At 55.1% G+C, this 16,610-nt stretch overlaps 2 protein-coding genes across 2 annotated transcripts; both read left to right on the top strand.

The window, feature by feature from the left end:
* Positions 1-1,172: 1,172 nt before the first annotated feature.
* On the top strand, positions 1,173-3,346 carry QC761_506820 (uncharacterized protein). The gene is made up of 2 exons (XM_062879904.1): positions 1,173-1,543; positions 1,611-3,346. Exons 1-2 carry the CDS (start codon positions 1,472-1,474, stop codon positions 3,006-3,008), a joined length of 1,470 nt encoding a protein of 489 aa, XP_062731221.1. The 5' UTR covers positions 1,173-1,471; the 3' UTR covers positions 3,009-3,346.
* A 966-nt stretch (positions 3,347-4,312) lies between these two features.
* On the top strand, positions 4,313-16,610 carry QC761_506830 (putative Hybrid PKS-NRPS biosynthetic cluster; the record flags this gene model as incomplete). Its single annotated transcript, XM_062879905.1, has 8 exons — positions 4,313-4,879; positions 4,933-5,005; positions 5,064-5,124; positions 5,174-8,524; positions 8,585-8,805; positions 8,860-11,805; positions 11,857-13,692; positions 13,753-16,610. The coding sequence occupies 8 exons, from the start codon at positions 4,313-4,315 to the stop codon at positions 16,608-16,610; spliced, it is 11,913 nt and encodes a 3,970-aa protein (XP_062731220.1).

The raw sequence follows: 16,610 nt of genomic DNA, 5'->3' as shown, positions 1-16,610 counted from the left end.
TCGCCATTGTCTGGGGTACATATTTCCACCAATATATCATGCACGTCAGGTGAAGATTTCTCCAATTGATATCCGCACCAGTCATTGAGCTTCGCGCCGAGAGATTGCCGACTTGAGACCATGGGCTGGAGAAAGGTGAACGGATTGGACTTTCCGGTCGACAAGACTAGAATAGACACTTAAAAGCGGTATGCGAGCAGATGTTTCCTCCTTGAAGCCCACCCTCAATACAGAATAGTTCAAACACACAAGTAGGTTAACATGCATTATAGTGTAAATAATACCTGAAGAAATTTTTATTATGCTTTCAAAGATACTTAACAACCTTTTAAAGGTGGTTGATACCCTTTAAAAGATAGTAAATAGACCTTAAAAAGATAATCAATAAGTCTCGAAAGATAGTTGATAGGCAATAACAGATAGTTGATAGGAAATAAAAGAAAGTCCATAGATAGACCTTGAAAGACGGTTAATAGGTCTTAAAACGAGTTAAGAGGCCTTAAAACGAGTTGAGAGACCTTAAAAAATTGTTAATAAACTTTAATAAATAATTAAGAGACCTTAATAGATGGTTAATAGGCCTTTAAAGATATTGAAAAGCGCAATTGATTTGGTTTTAAGGTTTGGGCTATCACTACAACTTACTTTTGCTGTATCAATTATGTTGTGGGCAGGGTGATGTCGTGTCCCCTTGAGCCTGATAGTCCAGTCTCTTCCTACAAAGTCCCGGGTTGTTAGCAGTTCCATATCCTGTGGCCGACCAACAAAAGTTAGGTGGACATCTCTTTCCACACATAGAGATTGCAATGCAGCTTAAATCGAGCTGCATTCCATGTCAAGTTTGGCCTTTGAAGGCCACAAGGAAAGAATAGCAAAGACATTTTCACAACCAATGAAGTGATAGAGGAGATTGTAAAGATTTTCAAAGTGTCAAGATAATCAATAGCCGCCAAAAACATCAAAAAAATCCCTTGCGATCATGGCCATATTAATTTTGATGTGGCATGCAAGATGTCATGTTGCATTGTTTAATCGGGGTATGCAATTATTGTGTATGAATTTGCATGGGCTATGACAGAAGTGGGACAGGGTGCGGGACCAGAGGGCAGAGGGGTGGCACTATCCAAGACCCCTAACCACGTTTCTCTCGCAATCGCCAGTCTAACCAGATCGAAATGCGCACCCGCTGCAGATGTAGCGGAGAGATCAGAGAAGTCCCTCTTGGCAACAACATGGTCAGAAAGAGGCCTTGGCATTGGCACAGTACCTGGGATGCGGGAAAGTAGAGTGCGATACCTTGAGTACCCCAAAAGACTGATGACGCTCGAAAATTTAATAGTTGCTTTCGATCCGCATTCTTGAGATTCCGCTACAAAGTCGCCATCAGCTAAGTTTTACTTGGGGCGCCATTCATGTTTAAATTAGGACCTCACCTCAACCACTTCCCTCCATCCTCACCAGAGCTACAACAATGGCCCCCTCATCGAATACCAGTCCTGCTCCGTTGCCGCGACGATTATCGTGTGACCGTTGCCATTACCAGGTGAGTGCCCGGTGAAGGGTCAAGATTAACAATCCAGGCCGACCAACTGATCGTGGCCCCCCCGCAGAAGTTGAGATGTACACGAACCGGGGACAGCCAAACGAGTACTTGCAACCGCTGCATTCGACAGAACGCACAATGTGTTTACAGCTCCAGTCTTCCCAAAGGAAGACCGAGCATGTACCGTCTAGCAAACGAGCGTCGCCCTCCAGCGAGCCCGAAGACCGCCTCTTCCACTACGAGCTCCGCCAGTTCCGATGTCCCACCTGCTGCGAAGACGGATGGGGCTGAAATAGCAGAGAACAGCATGCAGATTAGCGACTCTTCCACCGCAAACGACGACCTTGATCAGCTGCTAGCTGGAGCCATTGGCCCATCCTGGATGCACCCGATGGAATGGAACGACATGCAGATCGATACATGTAGTGGAGATGAGTTCTTGAACCTGCTCCACCACAACCCTCCAACACCGCCGTCGGCCTGTTTCACAGGTTCCCAAACACCCATGTTTGAGCTCTTTGAGAGTGCCACCACCATTGCAAAGAGTGACCCCGATGTGGGAATTGCCCAGCTGTCTCAGCTAAGCACACGTCTGTATCCAATTCACAGGAGGAGTTGTAGCTTGGCAGAGACAGCAGGATCATCTGGCCAGATGAGCCAAGACATGGGCCAACAACACAAGAGCCAAGCTTTGATCGACGATAATGCTTTCATAGTGGTCGCCAAATGGCTGGTTCAGGGCGTATCAACCAACATGGACATGCTCTTTCGTGCAGGCGATCACCGTCTCCACAATCCGAACATCAACCCGGCGCTTCAGTCGGAGCCCCCCACTACGGGTGAGACTCTGAACGACCTTTTTGCAGCCTCCCACCACCTTCTCGAAATCTTGAGACTGCTGCAGTCCAACGTTACAGGCGGGAACAGCAACGATATGGACGTTGCCGCAGCACCAGCGGGAGCAACCGACTTTTGGAGAAGCATCACCCCGCAGTCGACAGACAGCAATGATGGCACGGCTGGCTTTGGCGAGGGGTCCAAGCCGGTCCCGACGACCTCGGCCCCTTCCTCCAGCCATGGTCGTCCGTCGTCGTCCAGCGAGTACTCGTCGACAGTTGTCAGACACCTGGTCATCGCCTGCCACACCCTCCTTCTCAACATCTACATTGCCGTGCTCATCGCTCTGCAGCACGACGTGGACCTCCGATATTCCTCTCTTCCTGCCGAAGCAGCAGCCCTGGCGGACATGCGCTTGGTTCTCGTGGTCCAGCTTTGCTCTTACCTGATCAAGCGCCAGCACCAAGCCGTCGACGTTTATCTTTCTTTTCCCAACACCCTCACGCAAAATGTTGAACCGAACAGCCCCTCTTCCAACACCGCCAGCGGCAATGGGGAGGTGAGAAGCGACCTGGAGCTGGAAGTTCAGCAACGACTGTCGAAATTGCGACAGACACTCCGGATCTAAACAGGATGGAAACAATCAAGCATTTATACACCGGGCACGCAGGACTTGAAACCCAGACGGAAGAGGAGCATGATTTCTCCAAGAGTCGGGGACATTGGAACACGGATGTCGGAGCTGTCTATCCTGCCCAGTCCGACCAGTGTTGTAGTATCGTTGGCGGCCAAAGGGCGTGTGTGTGTGGAATGTGATGCGCTCCACTCAGGGATGGAGGCCTTGACAGAGGAAGGTCACTTTGGGTGGTGTTGTTGGTGTCTATGTACATAGAATTCTTAGACGGAGTATATTTGTCACTGTTACAAAGCATGAAGCTGGCAACCGATTGGTGCCTTGCCACTCTATCCATCCATGAAAGGTGATCTCCCGTGTCTTGGTGCTCCTGTTTCACTGATGATTCTTGGCGATAGAGTGCCATCACGGTGGATTGATGGTCCGTAGATGGAGCTCAGTTTGCATTCGACCTAAACACTCATTCGCAACATACTCGAAGCTGAGGCTTTCAAAATGAGAATGGCCAGACACGCGATTACTTCATCATGTCATCCCCCACATCATGAATTTCCTTCACGGGTATCAATATCAGCAAATACATAGCGCAATGCCCCATCTTGATGGGATTCTGAGATCGACATTTGATTCTCCTATCGTGGCAGGTGCGAATACCGCCGAACCTGACGTTGCGTATTCGGTTGATAGCGGAGGACGGGAGAGATACATGTGCCCCATTTGGACTGCATACATATACCTGCATCTGAAGTGCATAATGCGGGGGGACAAGCAAAAGTCACCGAACTTCGGTGATGTCTTTGTCAGCAATGCCAAGTCAGCCCCTGGAACCCCTATTCTCCGGTAAACAACCCGAACAAGCAGCCGCATCAACAAGCCGAACAAAGCCACCATACCAGAGACAACATTTTTCGGGTTCCGGCTTGTCGGTGCCTACGAGACAGGGGTGGGTATCTCGGAGATAAGGATATGTTCTCGAAGGGTTCGGTCGGTCGGTCAGTCGGTAGCTTGATCCTGGCTCGAGTCGGCGGAGGCTGATAGCGGGTTGTCGCCGGTGTCAACGCCCAGCAATGATACCGATGCCAAGCATTCGACGGTGGGTTGGTACAGGTCTAGTAGCTATCTTCATCTTCAAGTGTTTATGAAGCCAAAGCAAATAAAACTCTGTCCCAAGCCGTCTGGACCGTGCTATACACTTTTGTCTCCGTGTCTTTGGCCTCAAACAACCGCCACCCTAACACTTCAACTCCAAACGGGCACAAAGCAACAGCTATTCACCATAGCCCACCTCCCCCACCAACATGTCTCCCCAAACACCCCATGAACCCATCGCCATCGTCGGCACAGCCTGCCGTTTCCCAGGCCCATCCACCTCACCCTCCAAGCTCTGGTCCCTCCTCGCCTCCCCAACCGACATCCAAACCGCCATTCCCCCGAGCCGCTTCAACACTGAAGCGTTCCACCACCCCGTCGGCTCACACCATGGCACCACCAACGTCCGCCACGCCTACCTCCTTACTCAGGACCTCTCCCACTTTGACGCCTCCTTCTTCAACATCTCCCCCAATGAAGCCGACAGCATCGATCCCCAGCAGCGTCTGCTCATGGAGACCGTGTACGAGGCCCTCGAGTCGGGCGGCCACAGCATCGAGGCCCTGAGGGGAAGCGACACCAGTGTCTATGTCGGCTGCATGGGTGTCGACTGGAACGACACCCTGCTCCGGGATGTCAACCAGGTGCCCACTTACTTTGCCACCGGCACGAACCGGGCCATCATTGGGAACAGGTTGAGCTTCTTCTTTGACTGGAGGGGGCCCAGCATGACGATTGACACTGCTTGCTCGAGTTCTTTGGTTGCCGTGCACCAGGTATGTTCGTTGTGATGATGGTGATTCGGATGGTTTCTAAATGGTTCAAACAGGCTGTGATGAGCTTGAGAAGCTCTGAATCTCGCGTTGCTGTTGCGGCTGGTGGTCAGGTCATCCTGAACCCTGGTAAGCCTTGATTAGTAGAGAACAATCACTCATGAACCCGAAGCTAACACGTGAACAGAGGCATTTGTGTTTGAGTCCAAAATGAACATGCTTTCCCCAACGGGCCGATCTCGCATGTGGTATGTATTCCTCTCGACGTGAAGGGGGACAATGACTGACAAGAAACAGGGACGCCAGTGCCGATGGTTATGCCCGAGGTGAAGGAGTCGCAGCTGTCATCCTTAAAAAGTTATCTGATGCGATAGCGGACGGTGACTACATCGAGGGCATCATCCGTGAAACCGGCGCCAACCAGGACGGACACTCTCAGGGTCTTACCGTTCCTAGCTCTGAAGCTCAGGCATCTCTCATTCGCAAAACCTACAGGAAAGCTGGCCTCGACCCAGAAAACAACCCTGCCGACCGCCCACAGTTTTTCGAGGCTCATGGCACGGGCACAAAGGCAGGCGACCCCAAGGAGGCGGCTGCCATCTATGAGTGCTTTGGCCAACACGTCAAGGCCGAGGAAACTCCGCTGTATGTCGGCTCTGTAAAGACAGTCATTGGCCACACTGAGGGTGCTGCCGGTCTCGCTGGCTTCATGAAGGGCTTGAAGAGCATCCAGGCGGGCCAAATCCCACCCAATCTGCTCTTTGAGAACCTCAACCCCGCCATCGAGCAGTACTACAAGGGTCTCACTGTCCCAACCTCCCTAGCCCCGTGGCCGCAGCTTCCCGAGGGCGTTCCCCGCAGAGTCAGCGTTAATTCTTTCGGCTTTGGCGGCAGTAATGCGCATGCAATCATCGAGCAGTACATCCCGACAACCACCACTCCCGAGCCCGAGAACCAGTCGCCTGTCTTTACGCCTTTCGTCTTCTCTGCCGCGTCTGAGACCTCCCTCGTGGCCCACCTCGAGGCCTATGCCGAGCATCTCAAGACAAGGAGTGACATCACAGCGAGAGACTTGGCATGGACTCTGCAGTCGCGCAGAAGTCACTTGCCTATCAAGGCTGCTTTCTCGGCCCGGTCGGTGGAGCAGCTTGTCGGAAAGCTGGATGACAAGCTCTCTGATCTCAAGCGTGCGGCTGGAACCACCGTCGGTGTTCGCTCCGCGACGGCCAAGTCCACGTATCCTACCAAAATCCTGGGTGTGTTCACTGGCCAGGGCGCCCAGTGGGCAGCCATGGGTGGTGAGCTGATCAAGTCTTCCGAGTTTGTCCGCAAGAGACTTGGAGACCTGGAGAGTGCGCTGGACACACTCCCGGCTGCTGATCGCCCGGTCTGGCGTCTGGTTGATGAGCTGCTGGCGGACTCAACCACATCTCGCATTGGTGAGGCGGAGCTTTCCCAGCCGCTATGCACCGCTATCCAAATTGTCTTGGTCGACATGCTCAGGGAGGCTGGCATCAACTTCAGTGCTGTTGTCGGTCACTCCTCGGGCGAGATTGGTGCGGCTTATGCTGCCGGCTACCTGTCAGATGTTGATGCCATTCGCGTGGCCTACTACCGCGGACAGTATGCCCGGCTTGCTGGGAACGAGGCTACCGGTCAACAAGGTGCCATGTTGGCTGTTGGCACTTCACTGGAAGATGCGAAGGATCTCTGCAACCTTCGTGCGTTTTCCGGACGTTTGGCGGTGGCTGCGCACAACTCGTCAGCCAGTGTTACGCTATCCGGTGACGCCGATGCCATCATCCTTGCCAAGAAGGTGTTTGACGAAGAGAAAAAGTTTGCTCGTCTTCTCAAGGTTGATACCGCCTATCATTCCCACCACATGCTGCCTTGTGGTGACCCATACATTGCCTCTCTCCAACAGGCTGGCGTTCGTGTCAAGAGGCCGACCTGCGCCTGGTTCTCCAGCGTTATCGCAAGCGACAAGCCCTTGCAGCCTACCGAGGCTCTTCAGGATGTGTACTGGCGCGATAATATGGCCAATACTGTTTTGTTTGCCGATGCTGTCAAGAACGCCATCGCCAGCGACCCACAAATCGGTCTCGCCATCGAGGTTGGCCCTCACCCCGCGCTCAAGGGCCCGGCTACTCAGAACATTGGCGACATTCGCCCTGCTCCAATCCCTTATACAGGCGTCCTCAGCCGTGGCAAGTGTGATATTGAGTCTTTCTCCGATGCCCTCGGATTTGTGTGGACTCAACTTGGTGCCCACGCCGTTGACTTTGCCTCTTATGAGAAGCTCATCTCGCCATCCACATGCCAGCCCAAGCTCGTGGTAGACCTCCCATCGTACCAGTGGAACCATACCCGCTCCCACTGGCAAGAATCGCGAAGGTCCAAGAAGATTCGGTCCCGGACGGCAGCGCCCTTCCACGAGATTCTCGGGATTCCTTGCCCCGACTCAACTGACCGTGAGAAGCGCTGGACGAATATTCTCAAGGTGTCCGAGATTTCTTGGCTAGACGGCCATCAGTTGCAGGGGCAAACTGTTTTCCCTGCTGCTGGTTACGTTGCCATGTCGATCGAGGCCGCTCGGACTCTGGCCACGGAGCAGCCGGTGTCCTTCTTTGAGCTCAACGATCTGGCCATTCCCCGCGCCATCACCTTCGAAGAGGATGTAAACTCGTCAGTTGAGACCCTCGTCACGCTTACAAACATCGCCACCAAGGGTAACATCACCAGCGCCTCCTTCGCCGTCTACTCCTCCTCCTCGGCCGAATCGGAGCTCGAGCTCATGGCTTCGGGTTCTCTCACGATCACCTTTGGCAACTCCTCACCCGCCACCCTCGCGTCCAGCCCGCTAGCCGAAACCAACATGTCGACCGTCGACGCCGACAGGTTCTACACCTCCCTTTCCAAGCTCGGCTACGGGTATTCCGGCAGCTTCAGGGGCATGTCCTCCCTGAAACGCTCTCTCAATCGAGCTTCCACATTGGTCTCCACCTACCCCTACACCTCCCAAGATCTCACCCCATACCTCGTCCACCCCACCATGCTCGACGTCGCCTTCCAAGCCTCTATGCTCGCCTACTCGGCCCCAGGCGACGAGAGGCTCTGGTCGCTTCACGTCCCGACCGCCATCCGCTCCATCCGCGTCAACCCGGCCCTCTGCGTTTCGCCCCTGCCCGAGCACGTCCCCGTCCACGCCACCCTCGAGGAAACAAACGAGTTCTCTGCCAGCATCGATGTTTTCAACAACCCCGCCAACGACGGTGGGGCCATGATTCAGGTCGATGGCCTGACTATCAAGCCTTTTGCTCCGGCCACCGAGGCTGACGATCACCGCCTGTTTTCCTACACCAAGTGGGACGTCGCCTCACCACAGGGGGATTCCATCACCAAGGGGATCGAGCCCACACAGGACGAGGTTGAGCTGGCGGCTGTGTGTGAGAGGGTGTCGTTTTACTACTTGAGACGTTGGAAGGAGGAGCTCAGCGATGAGGAATGGGCGAATGGCCAGGCGCATCATGCTTCGTTGAGGGATTTCATGAATTATGTGCTTGGTGAGGTGGAGAAGGGACGCCATCCCTGCGTCAAGAAGGAGTGGTCGCATGATAGTGAAGAGGAGGTCAAGGACCTGATCAAGAGGTAAGTTTTTCCAACAATTTTGCTCGTGCATAGAAGAAAATACTGACACAGGTGCCACAGATACTCCCACACCATCGACATCAGGCTTCTGACTGCCGTGGGTGAGAATATCCCTGCTGCTGTACGCGGTGAGACCACCATCCTTGAGCATATGCTGGTGGACAACATGCTGGATGACTTTTACAAGAAGGGTCTGGGCTTTGCTCGGTACAATTCTTTCTTGGCTTCCATGATGGAACAAATGGTACATCGATACCCTCATGCTAAGATCCTCGAGATTGGTGAGTTCTTCCTCAAAACACCACAAATTTCCTAAATAAACTGACCGTTTTCAGGCGCTGGCACTGGTGGTGCCACCAAGTCGGTTTTGGAAAAGATTGGGGACAAGATGTCCTCATATACATACACTGACGTGTCGGTCGGCTTCTTCGACAAGGCCGCAGAGCTGTTCCGGTCATACAGCGACAAGATGACTTTCAAGGTCCTCGACGTGGAGAAACAGCCTTCCAGCCAGGGATACGAGCCCCATTCATACGACATCGTCGTCGCCTCCAACGTCCTCCACGCCACCGCATCCCTTCAAAAGACCCTGACGCACGTCCGCCAGCTCCTCAAGCCTGGTGGCTATCTCATGCTTCTCGAGCTTACCGACAACGGCCCCATCCGCTGTGGCAACATCATGGGCGGGCTCCCTGGGTGGTGGATAGGCGCCGAGATTGACGGCCGCAGGTACGCCCCCACCATCACTCCCTCCGAATGGAACATGTATCTGCGCAAGGCCGGTTTTGCCGGCGTCGACGCCTGCACCCCCAAGATCAACGTTCTGCCCTGGCCCTTCTCCATTATGGCCGCCCAGGCCGTCGACGACAAGGTCCAATTCCTCCGCCGTCCTCTCGCCCGCTCCAAGACTTCGGTCAAGCTCGACAACCTCGTCATTCTCGGAACCGGCACCATCGAAACATCCGACCTCGCCGAGGAGCTGGAGGAGCTTCTCTCCCCCTTTGCCAACCAGACCACCGTCCTCACTGGGCTGCCTACCGAGGCCCAGGCAAGAGAAATTGACCCCATGAGCACCATCATCAACCTGGCCGATCTCGACTTCCCAATCTTCAAGCAAATGACCACCGATCGTATGGAGGGCCTCCAGCGGCTGTTCGAGCTGGCAAAACACATTCTCTGGGTCACCAAAGGCGCTCAAGCCGACGAGCCATACCACGAAGCCAGTGTCGCTTTTTCACGCGCTATCAGCCATGAGACGAGACACATTAGCCTGAACCACCTTGACCTGTCTGATCTGGGAAGAAACACCGGACGGGCTATCGCGGAGCACCTCCTTCGGCAGTGTGCGCTCGATGAGTGGGAGGACGAGAAGATCATGTGGAGCAAGGAGCCAGAGGTGTTCTTGGACAATGGGCTGCTCAAGGTTCCTCGTCTTGTGGCCAATGTTGCTCAGAATTCTCGCCTCAACTCCTCCAGGCGAAACATCACCAAGACCTTGTCTCTTGCCGAGTCAAAGTCGATCACTGTTGCCGTGTCGGCTGATGGTGTTCCCGCACTGGTTGAAGAGGTGAGGCCTGTTACCAAGGAGACCCGTCAATCTGTAAGGGTTGAGGCTTCCAGTCTGACGGCCATCAATGTGGTTATTGGAAGCTTCTTATTTGTTGGTCTGGGCAAGCATACTGTCACTAAGGAGTCAGTTATGACGCTGGCACTGTCAAACTCGATTGAGGTCACCCCCGTGGCAACGGTATCTGTGCCACCAACCCTGTCGAGCAGTTCTGGCCTTGTGAGAGTTGTCAGCGAGCTCATTGCTGCCTCTTTGCTCGAGAACATTGCTTCAGGAAGCAGTGTCTTGGTGCATGGATCAAACAAGGACCGGTATTTGATCGCCGCTCTGTCTCGACAGGCGCAGGCCAAGAACATCCGCATCACCTACTCATACGATGCCGAGGAGGATGAGCCGATTCCCCAAGGACTTGCGCTCAATGGCCGTTCCCCCAGACACATCATTCGCAAGAGCCTTCTGCCGGCCAAGCCAACCCATTTCCTCAATCTCACTTCGGCGGGTGGTGACCTCAGCCAGACGATTGGGCAGGTGTTGACCTCCATTGGACCCTACAAGCGCATTGAAGCGTCCGACGTTTCCCGCTTTGAGTCTTCGCTGCCGTCGACCAGTCGCGAGATTGTTGCAGCCAAGCTCCAAGCGGCTGTGCTTACTGTCACTTCCATTGCGGATGATGCCAGCGATCTTGTGGCTCCAGTCACACAGATCACAGAGGCTGGCGCCTCTCTGCTGGACCACCCAACTGCTGTCGTCAACTGGGCCGTCGACGGCACCGTCAAGGTTGGTGTGAAGCCTCTTGACGCAACGCAGCTTTTCGGCAAGAACAAGTCCTATCTCCTCGTGGGCCTCAGTGGTCAGATCGGCCAGTCAGTCGCAGAGTGGATGGTGAAGAACGGTGCCGGGTGTGTCTGCCTGACGAGCCGTTCCCCCAAGGTCGATCCCAAGTGGCTTGAGGCTGTGCAGTCTACTGGCGCCATCGTCAAGATCTACGCCATGGATGTGACAGACAAGGCCTCACTTGAGAAGGTGGTTGCTGATATCCGATCAACCTGCCCTCCCATTGCCGGTGTTGCCAACGGTGCCATGGTCCTCCACGACAGTCTCTTCGCCAACATGCCCCTTGAGACGATGCAAAAGGTCCTCGGCCCCAAGATTGACGGGTCCAACCATCTGGACGACATATTTTACAACGAGGACCTCGACTTCTTCGTGCTCCTGTCTTCTTCCGCGTGCGTCATTGGCAACTCTGGCCAGTCCAACTATGCCGCTTCCAACGGCTATCTCAACAGTCTGGCTCGACAAAGGCGCAAGCGTGGCCTGGCTGCCTCCGCATTGGATATCGGCCGCGTGGCTGGTCTTGGCTATGTCGAGACAGCTGGACAGGCTGTGATGGACCAATTAGAGCGCTTCGGGTTGATGGCTATCGCCGAGTCTGAGTTCCACCAGATGTTTGCCGAGGCCGTCCAGGCCGGTTATCCCAAACCTGACGATAAGGATGGTATTCCGGATGCTGTCGTCACCACGGGCATCCGCACTATCCGTGATGACGAGGATATTCAAGGCCCTTGGTTCGAGAACCCTCGCTTCAGTCACTGTATTGTCGAGGCCGCCAAGGGGCAATCGGATGGTCAAGATGAGAACAAGAAGACGTCTCTCCCGGTCACGGTTCAGCTGGCGAGCGCGTCGACCAAGGATGAAGCTTTGGAGATCCTGCAAGGTACGTCTTCACCCACCACTCAACTGACATCAGCACTAACAACCTCTACAGAATGCTTCTCCTCCAAGCTCAGGGTTATCCTCCAGATTAATGACCAGGCCATTGACCCAGAGATTCCCGTCGTGGAGCTCGGTGTCGATTCTTTGGTCGCTGTTGAAGTTCGTTCTTGGTTCTTGAAAGAATTGAAGGTTGATATTCCCGTGCTCAAGGTGGTTGGAGGTTCTTCTGTTGCCGAGCTCTGCCAGCGCGCTTTGGACAAGCTTCCCGAGGAGATGCTTTCAGGCATCGGCAAGGCCGGCTCAGAGTCCAAGCCCAAGCCTACCGCAATGAAGACGCTCCCCAAGCCCGAGCCCAAGGTTGAGTCGGCCGGGGCATCAGAGTACGACTCCACTGCCCCCAGCATGGTGACCCCGGCGGACGTCACCACTGCCCCTGGTTCTTCCACCCAGCTCTCATCCCGTTCTGCGTCTTCCGAGAACCTCGCCGCCGACGCCGCCAAGCAGGCTCCTGTTGCCGCCGCCCCACCCGCTCCTTTGAATTTCGTCAAGAGCGAGCAGATCTCCTTCGGTCAGTCACGCTTCTGGTTCCTCCGCCTCCTCGTCGATGACCCAACGACGTTCAACGTTGCTTTCTTTTACCGCGTCACAGGGGCCCTCAGGGTCGGCAGTCTGGAGAGAGCCATTCGCGTGGTGACTGCCAGACATGAGGCTCTTCGTACATGTTTCGTTGCGGACCAGACCGAGGCTGACCAGGCATACCAGAAGGTGATTGCTAGCTCACCACTTCGTCTCGAGCACAAGCAAATCAGCTGCGAGGAGGATGTCGCTGTTGAATACGCCAAGCTCAAGGCCCACGAGTTCGACCTTGCTGTCGGCGAGAGCATGAAGCTTGTCTTGCTTTCCAAGTCCCCAGAGGACCATTTCCTTCTCATCAACTATCATCATATTGTGATGGACGGCGTTAGTTTCCAGGTTTTTCTTTCTGATTTGGAGAAGGCATACAACAACCAGTCTCTTGGGAAGGCTCCCCGCCAGTTCCCCGACTTTTCTGCCTCGCAACGCCAGGCTTTTGCGAGCGGTGACATGGCTGCCGACCTCGACCATTGGCGCGGTATCTTTCCCGAGGGCCAACAGCCACCAGTGCTCCCTCTCCTCCCCATGGCCCGGACCAGCTCCAGACTGTCCATGCAGAACTTTGACATTCATCAGGTTGGTTGCCATCTCGAGCCAGCCTTGGCAGCGCGGATCAAGGCCGTGTCCAAAGCTCAGCGCTCGACCCCGTTCCACTTCTACCTCGCCGCGTTCAAGACCATGCTCTTCCTCTTCACCGAAGCGGATGACCTCACCATCGGCATCGCCGACGCCAACCGCACCGACAGCGATGTAATGGCCAGCATCGGCTTCTTCCTCAACCTCCTCACCCTCCGCTTCCGTCGCCAGCCAAGCCAAAAATTCTCTGACGCCATCAACGAAGCCCGCAACACGACTTACTCCAGCCTCGCCCATTCTCGTTTGCCCTTTGACGTGCTTCTCAAGGAGCTCAACATTGCCCGGTCGTCTGCCCACTCCCCCTTCTTCCAGGCCTTCTTCGACTACCGCCAGGGCGCGCAGGAGAAGCACGCATGGGGCAACTGCCAATTCGAAGTGCAAGAGCTTCATCCCGGACGAACTGCTTATGATATTACCCTGGACGTGACCGACTCTGCCACTGACGCCCTCGTGATGTTCCGGACCCAGAAGAGTTTGTATGATCAGACTGCCGCGAACCTGCTGATGGAGACGTATGTGCACCTGCTGGAGGTTCTTTCGGCCGATGTCTCGCTGTCTTTGCAGACAACGCCGCTCTTTGGGGAGAAGCAGGTTGAGGTAGCTGTCAGTGTTGGCCGTGGTGAGTACTGAGTAGTGTCTTTTTGACCTGCTTTGACGAATCAATATTGACATTGTGTAGGTCCCGCAATGGTCTCAGACTGGCCCGGAACCCTTACTCATCGCATTGATCAGGTTGCTGCCGAGAACCCAGACAAGACTGCGCTCAAGGATGGCCATGGAAACGTCTTGACGTACAGAGAGATGATCAACAGGGTCGAGGCCATTGGTGAGGCGCTGCAGGGCGCTGGTGTCAGCCAAGGTTCTCGTGTTCCAGTCTTCCAGGACGCCGCTAGTGACTGGGTTTGCTCGATGCTGGCCATCTTCCGTGTGGGAGCTATTTACGTCCCCTTCGACTTGCGCAATCCTCTCCCTCGCCTCGCCACAGTCGCGGTTGACTGCGAGCCCACTGCCATTCTTGCCGACAAGACCACCATCGACCAAGTCCCCCAGCTCAACATCCCCACCGCCACCGCCATCAACGTCTCCGTCCTGCCACTCAACGCCTCCAAGCCCGTCCCCAACGTCGCAGATCCCAACACGCCGGCCGCTATTCTCTACACCAGCGGTTCAACCGGTCTTCCCAAGGGCATCATCGTCACCCACGCCGGTCTGCGCAACGAGATTGAGGGCTACACCAAGATGTGGAAGCTCGGCACCCAGCACACCCTCCAGCAGAGCGCGTTCACCTTCAACCACTCTTCTGATCAAATCTACACTGGCTTGGTGAACGGGGGGTCAGTCTACGTCGTTCCCTGGGCCACCAGAGGTGACCCCCTTGGCATCACAGAGATCATCAAGAGCGAGGGCATTACGTACACCAAGGCGACACCCTCCGAGTACTCCCTCTGGATGCAGTTTGGCAACGAGAACCTCCGGGACGCTAGCTGCTGGCGATTTGCATTTGGTGGTGGTGAGCCTCTGGTCAGCGCTGTGACCAAGGAATTTGCTGCTCTGGAGTTGTCTGGGCTGAAGTTCTTCAACTCGTACGGGCCAACCGAGATTTCGATTTCCTCGCACAAGATGGAGATGCCAATCCATAATGCCCAAGCCATTGAAGCCATGGGTCGGATTCCCTGCGGTTACTCGTTGCCCAACTATTACACCTATATCGTTGATCAGCAGCTGAGACCGGTTCCTGTCGGGATGCCGGGGGAGGTGTGCATTGGGGGGGCCGGTGTTTCCCTTGGCTATCTGAAGAACGATGAGTTGACCGGCAAACACTTTGTTGCCAACCCCTTCGCCACCAAGTCTGATGTCGCTAGCGGTTGGACTCGGATGTATAGGACAGGGGATATCGGGCATCTCCAAACCGACGGTGCCATGGTCTTCCACAACCGCACGGATGGGCAGATCAAAATACGCGGATTGCGTATAGAGCTCGCTGATATCGAAAACAACATTGTTGCGGCGTCTGATGGTGCTTTGAAGGAGGCAGTCGTCACTCTCCGCGAGGGCAACCCCGACTTTCTCATTGCCCACGTTGTGTTTGCACCTCAGAGCAACGTTGCCGACAAGGAGGCCTTCTTGCAACACCTTCTTGGTCACTTGCAGATTCCTCAGTACATGGTTCCGGTCGCCGCCATTCCCCTTGACAAACTCCCCTTGACGAACCATTCGAAGGTGGACCGCAAATCGCTCAAGACTATCGCTCTGCCGCAGCGCACCTCCACCGTCTCCCAGGAAGAAGACACCACCGAGATGACCGAGACCATGTTTCAGCTCCGCCGTGTCTGGCAAGACGTCCTCGGCCACAACAACGACAACTCCCTCACCTTCGACATCGCCCCTTCGACAAACTTCTTCCTCGTGGGCGGAAACTCCCTGTTGGTCATCCGTCTCCAATCCCGCATCCGCCAGTCCTTCAACGTCGTCATCAAGCTGGTAGATCTCCTCGGCTCCAACACCCTCTCCGCCATGGCCCGCAAAATCGAAGAAACCCCCTCCGTCACCACTATCGACTGGGACACCGAAACCACACCCCCAACCATCCCCTCCTTCCTCTCTTCCATCCCCCGCACCCCAGTCTCCACCTCCCCAAAAACGATCCTCCTCACCGGCGGAACAGGCTTCCTCTCCCGCACCCTCCTCCCCCTCCTCTCCTCCTCTCCATCCATCTCCCAAATCCACGTCATCTCCATCCGCAACTCCAAACCCCTCCCCTTCACCTCTTCCAAAATCATCCCTCACCCCGGCGACCTCTCCTCCCCTATGCTCGGTCTCTCGGAATCAGAGTTCACCAGCCTAGCCAGCAAAGTCGACGCAGTCATCCACCTCGGCGCCGTCCGCTCCTTCTGGGACAACTACCACGTCCTGCGACCCTCAAACGTCCACCCGACAAAGGAGCTCGTCAAGCTCGCCGGTCCGAGACAGATCCCAATCCATTACATCTCTACCGTTGGGGTCCTGCCGGCGGGAGTGGAAAGGGAGACGTCGGCAAAATATCACTTGCCGGCTGGGGATGGATCGAATGGGTATGTAGCAACGAGATGGGCGAGCGAGCAGATTTTGGAGAGGTCGGGGTTGCCAGTTAGGGTGTATCGTTTCTTGCCTGCGACTACTGGGGAAGACACGGAGAGGAAGGTGTTGGAGGAGTTTGGGCGGTTTGTGAAGCTGTCGGGCAAGGTTCCTGATTTTGGGGGGTGGGAGGGGAAGATTGATTTGATCGAGGCGGGGAAGGTGGCTGGGTGGTTGAGCGAGGAGGTCGAAGGTGGGGTTGAAGGAGTTGGGTATAGGCATTGGAGGAGTGAGGTTGAGCTGACGGTGAAAGAATTGAGGGAGTATATCGAGCGGAATCTGGCGCAGCCGAGAGAAAAGTATGAGACGATGGCGGGGTTGGGGTGGATCGGGTTGATCAAGAAGCTCGGGTTTGGGTATTTCTTTTCGGGGCAGAACGCGTCGGTCGGGAGGGAGAAGAGTCGGTTTGAGTCGAGGAGATGA

The sequence above is a fragment of the Podospora bellae-mahoneyi genome, chromosome 5, assembly GCF_035222275.1.
Source record: "Podospora bellae-mahoneyi strain CBS 112042 chromosome 5, whole genome shotgun sequence".
Classification (NCBI taxonomy): domain Eukaryota; kingdom Fungi; phylum Ascomycota; class Sordariomycetes; order Sordariales; family Podosporaceae; genus Podospora; species Podospora bellae-mahoneyi.
The sequence above is the reverse complement of the archived record's forward strand: the minus strand, read 5'-3'. Positions and strand labels throughout refer to the sequence as shown.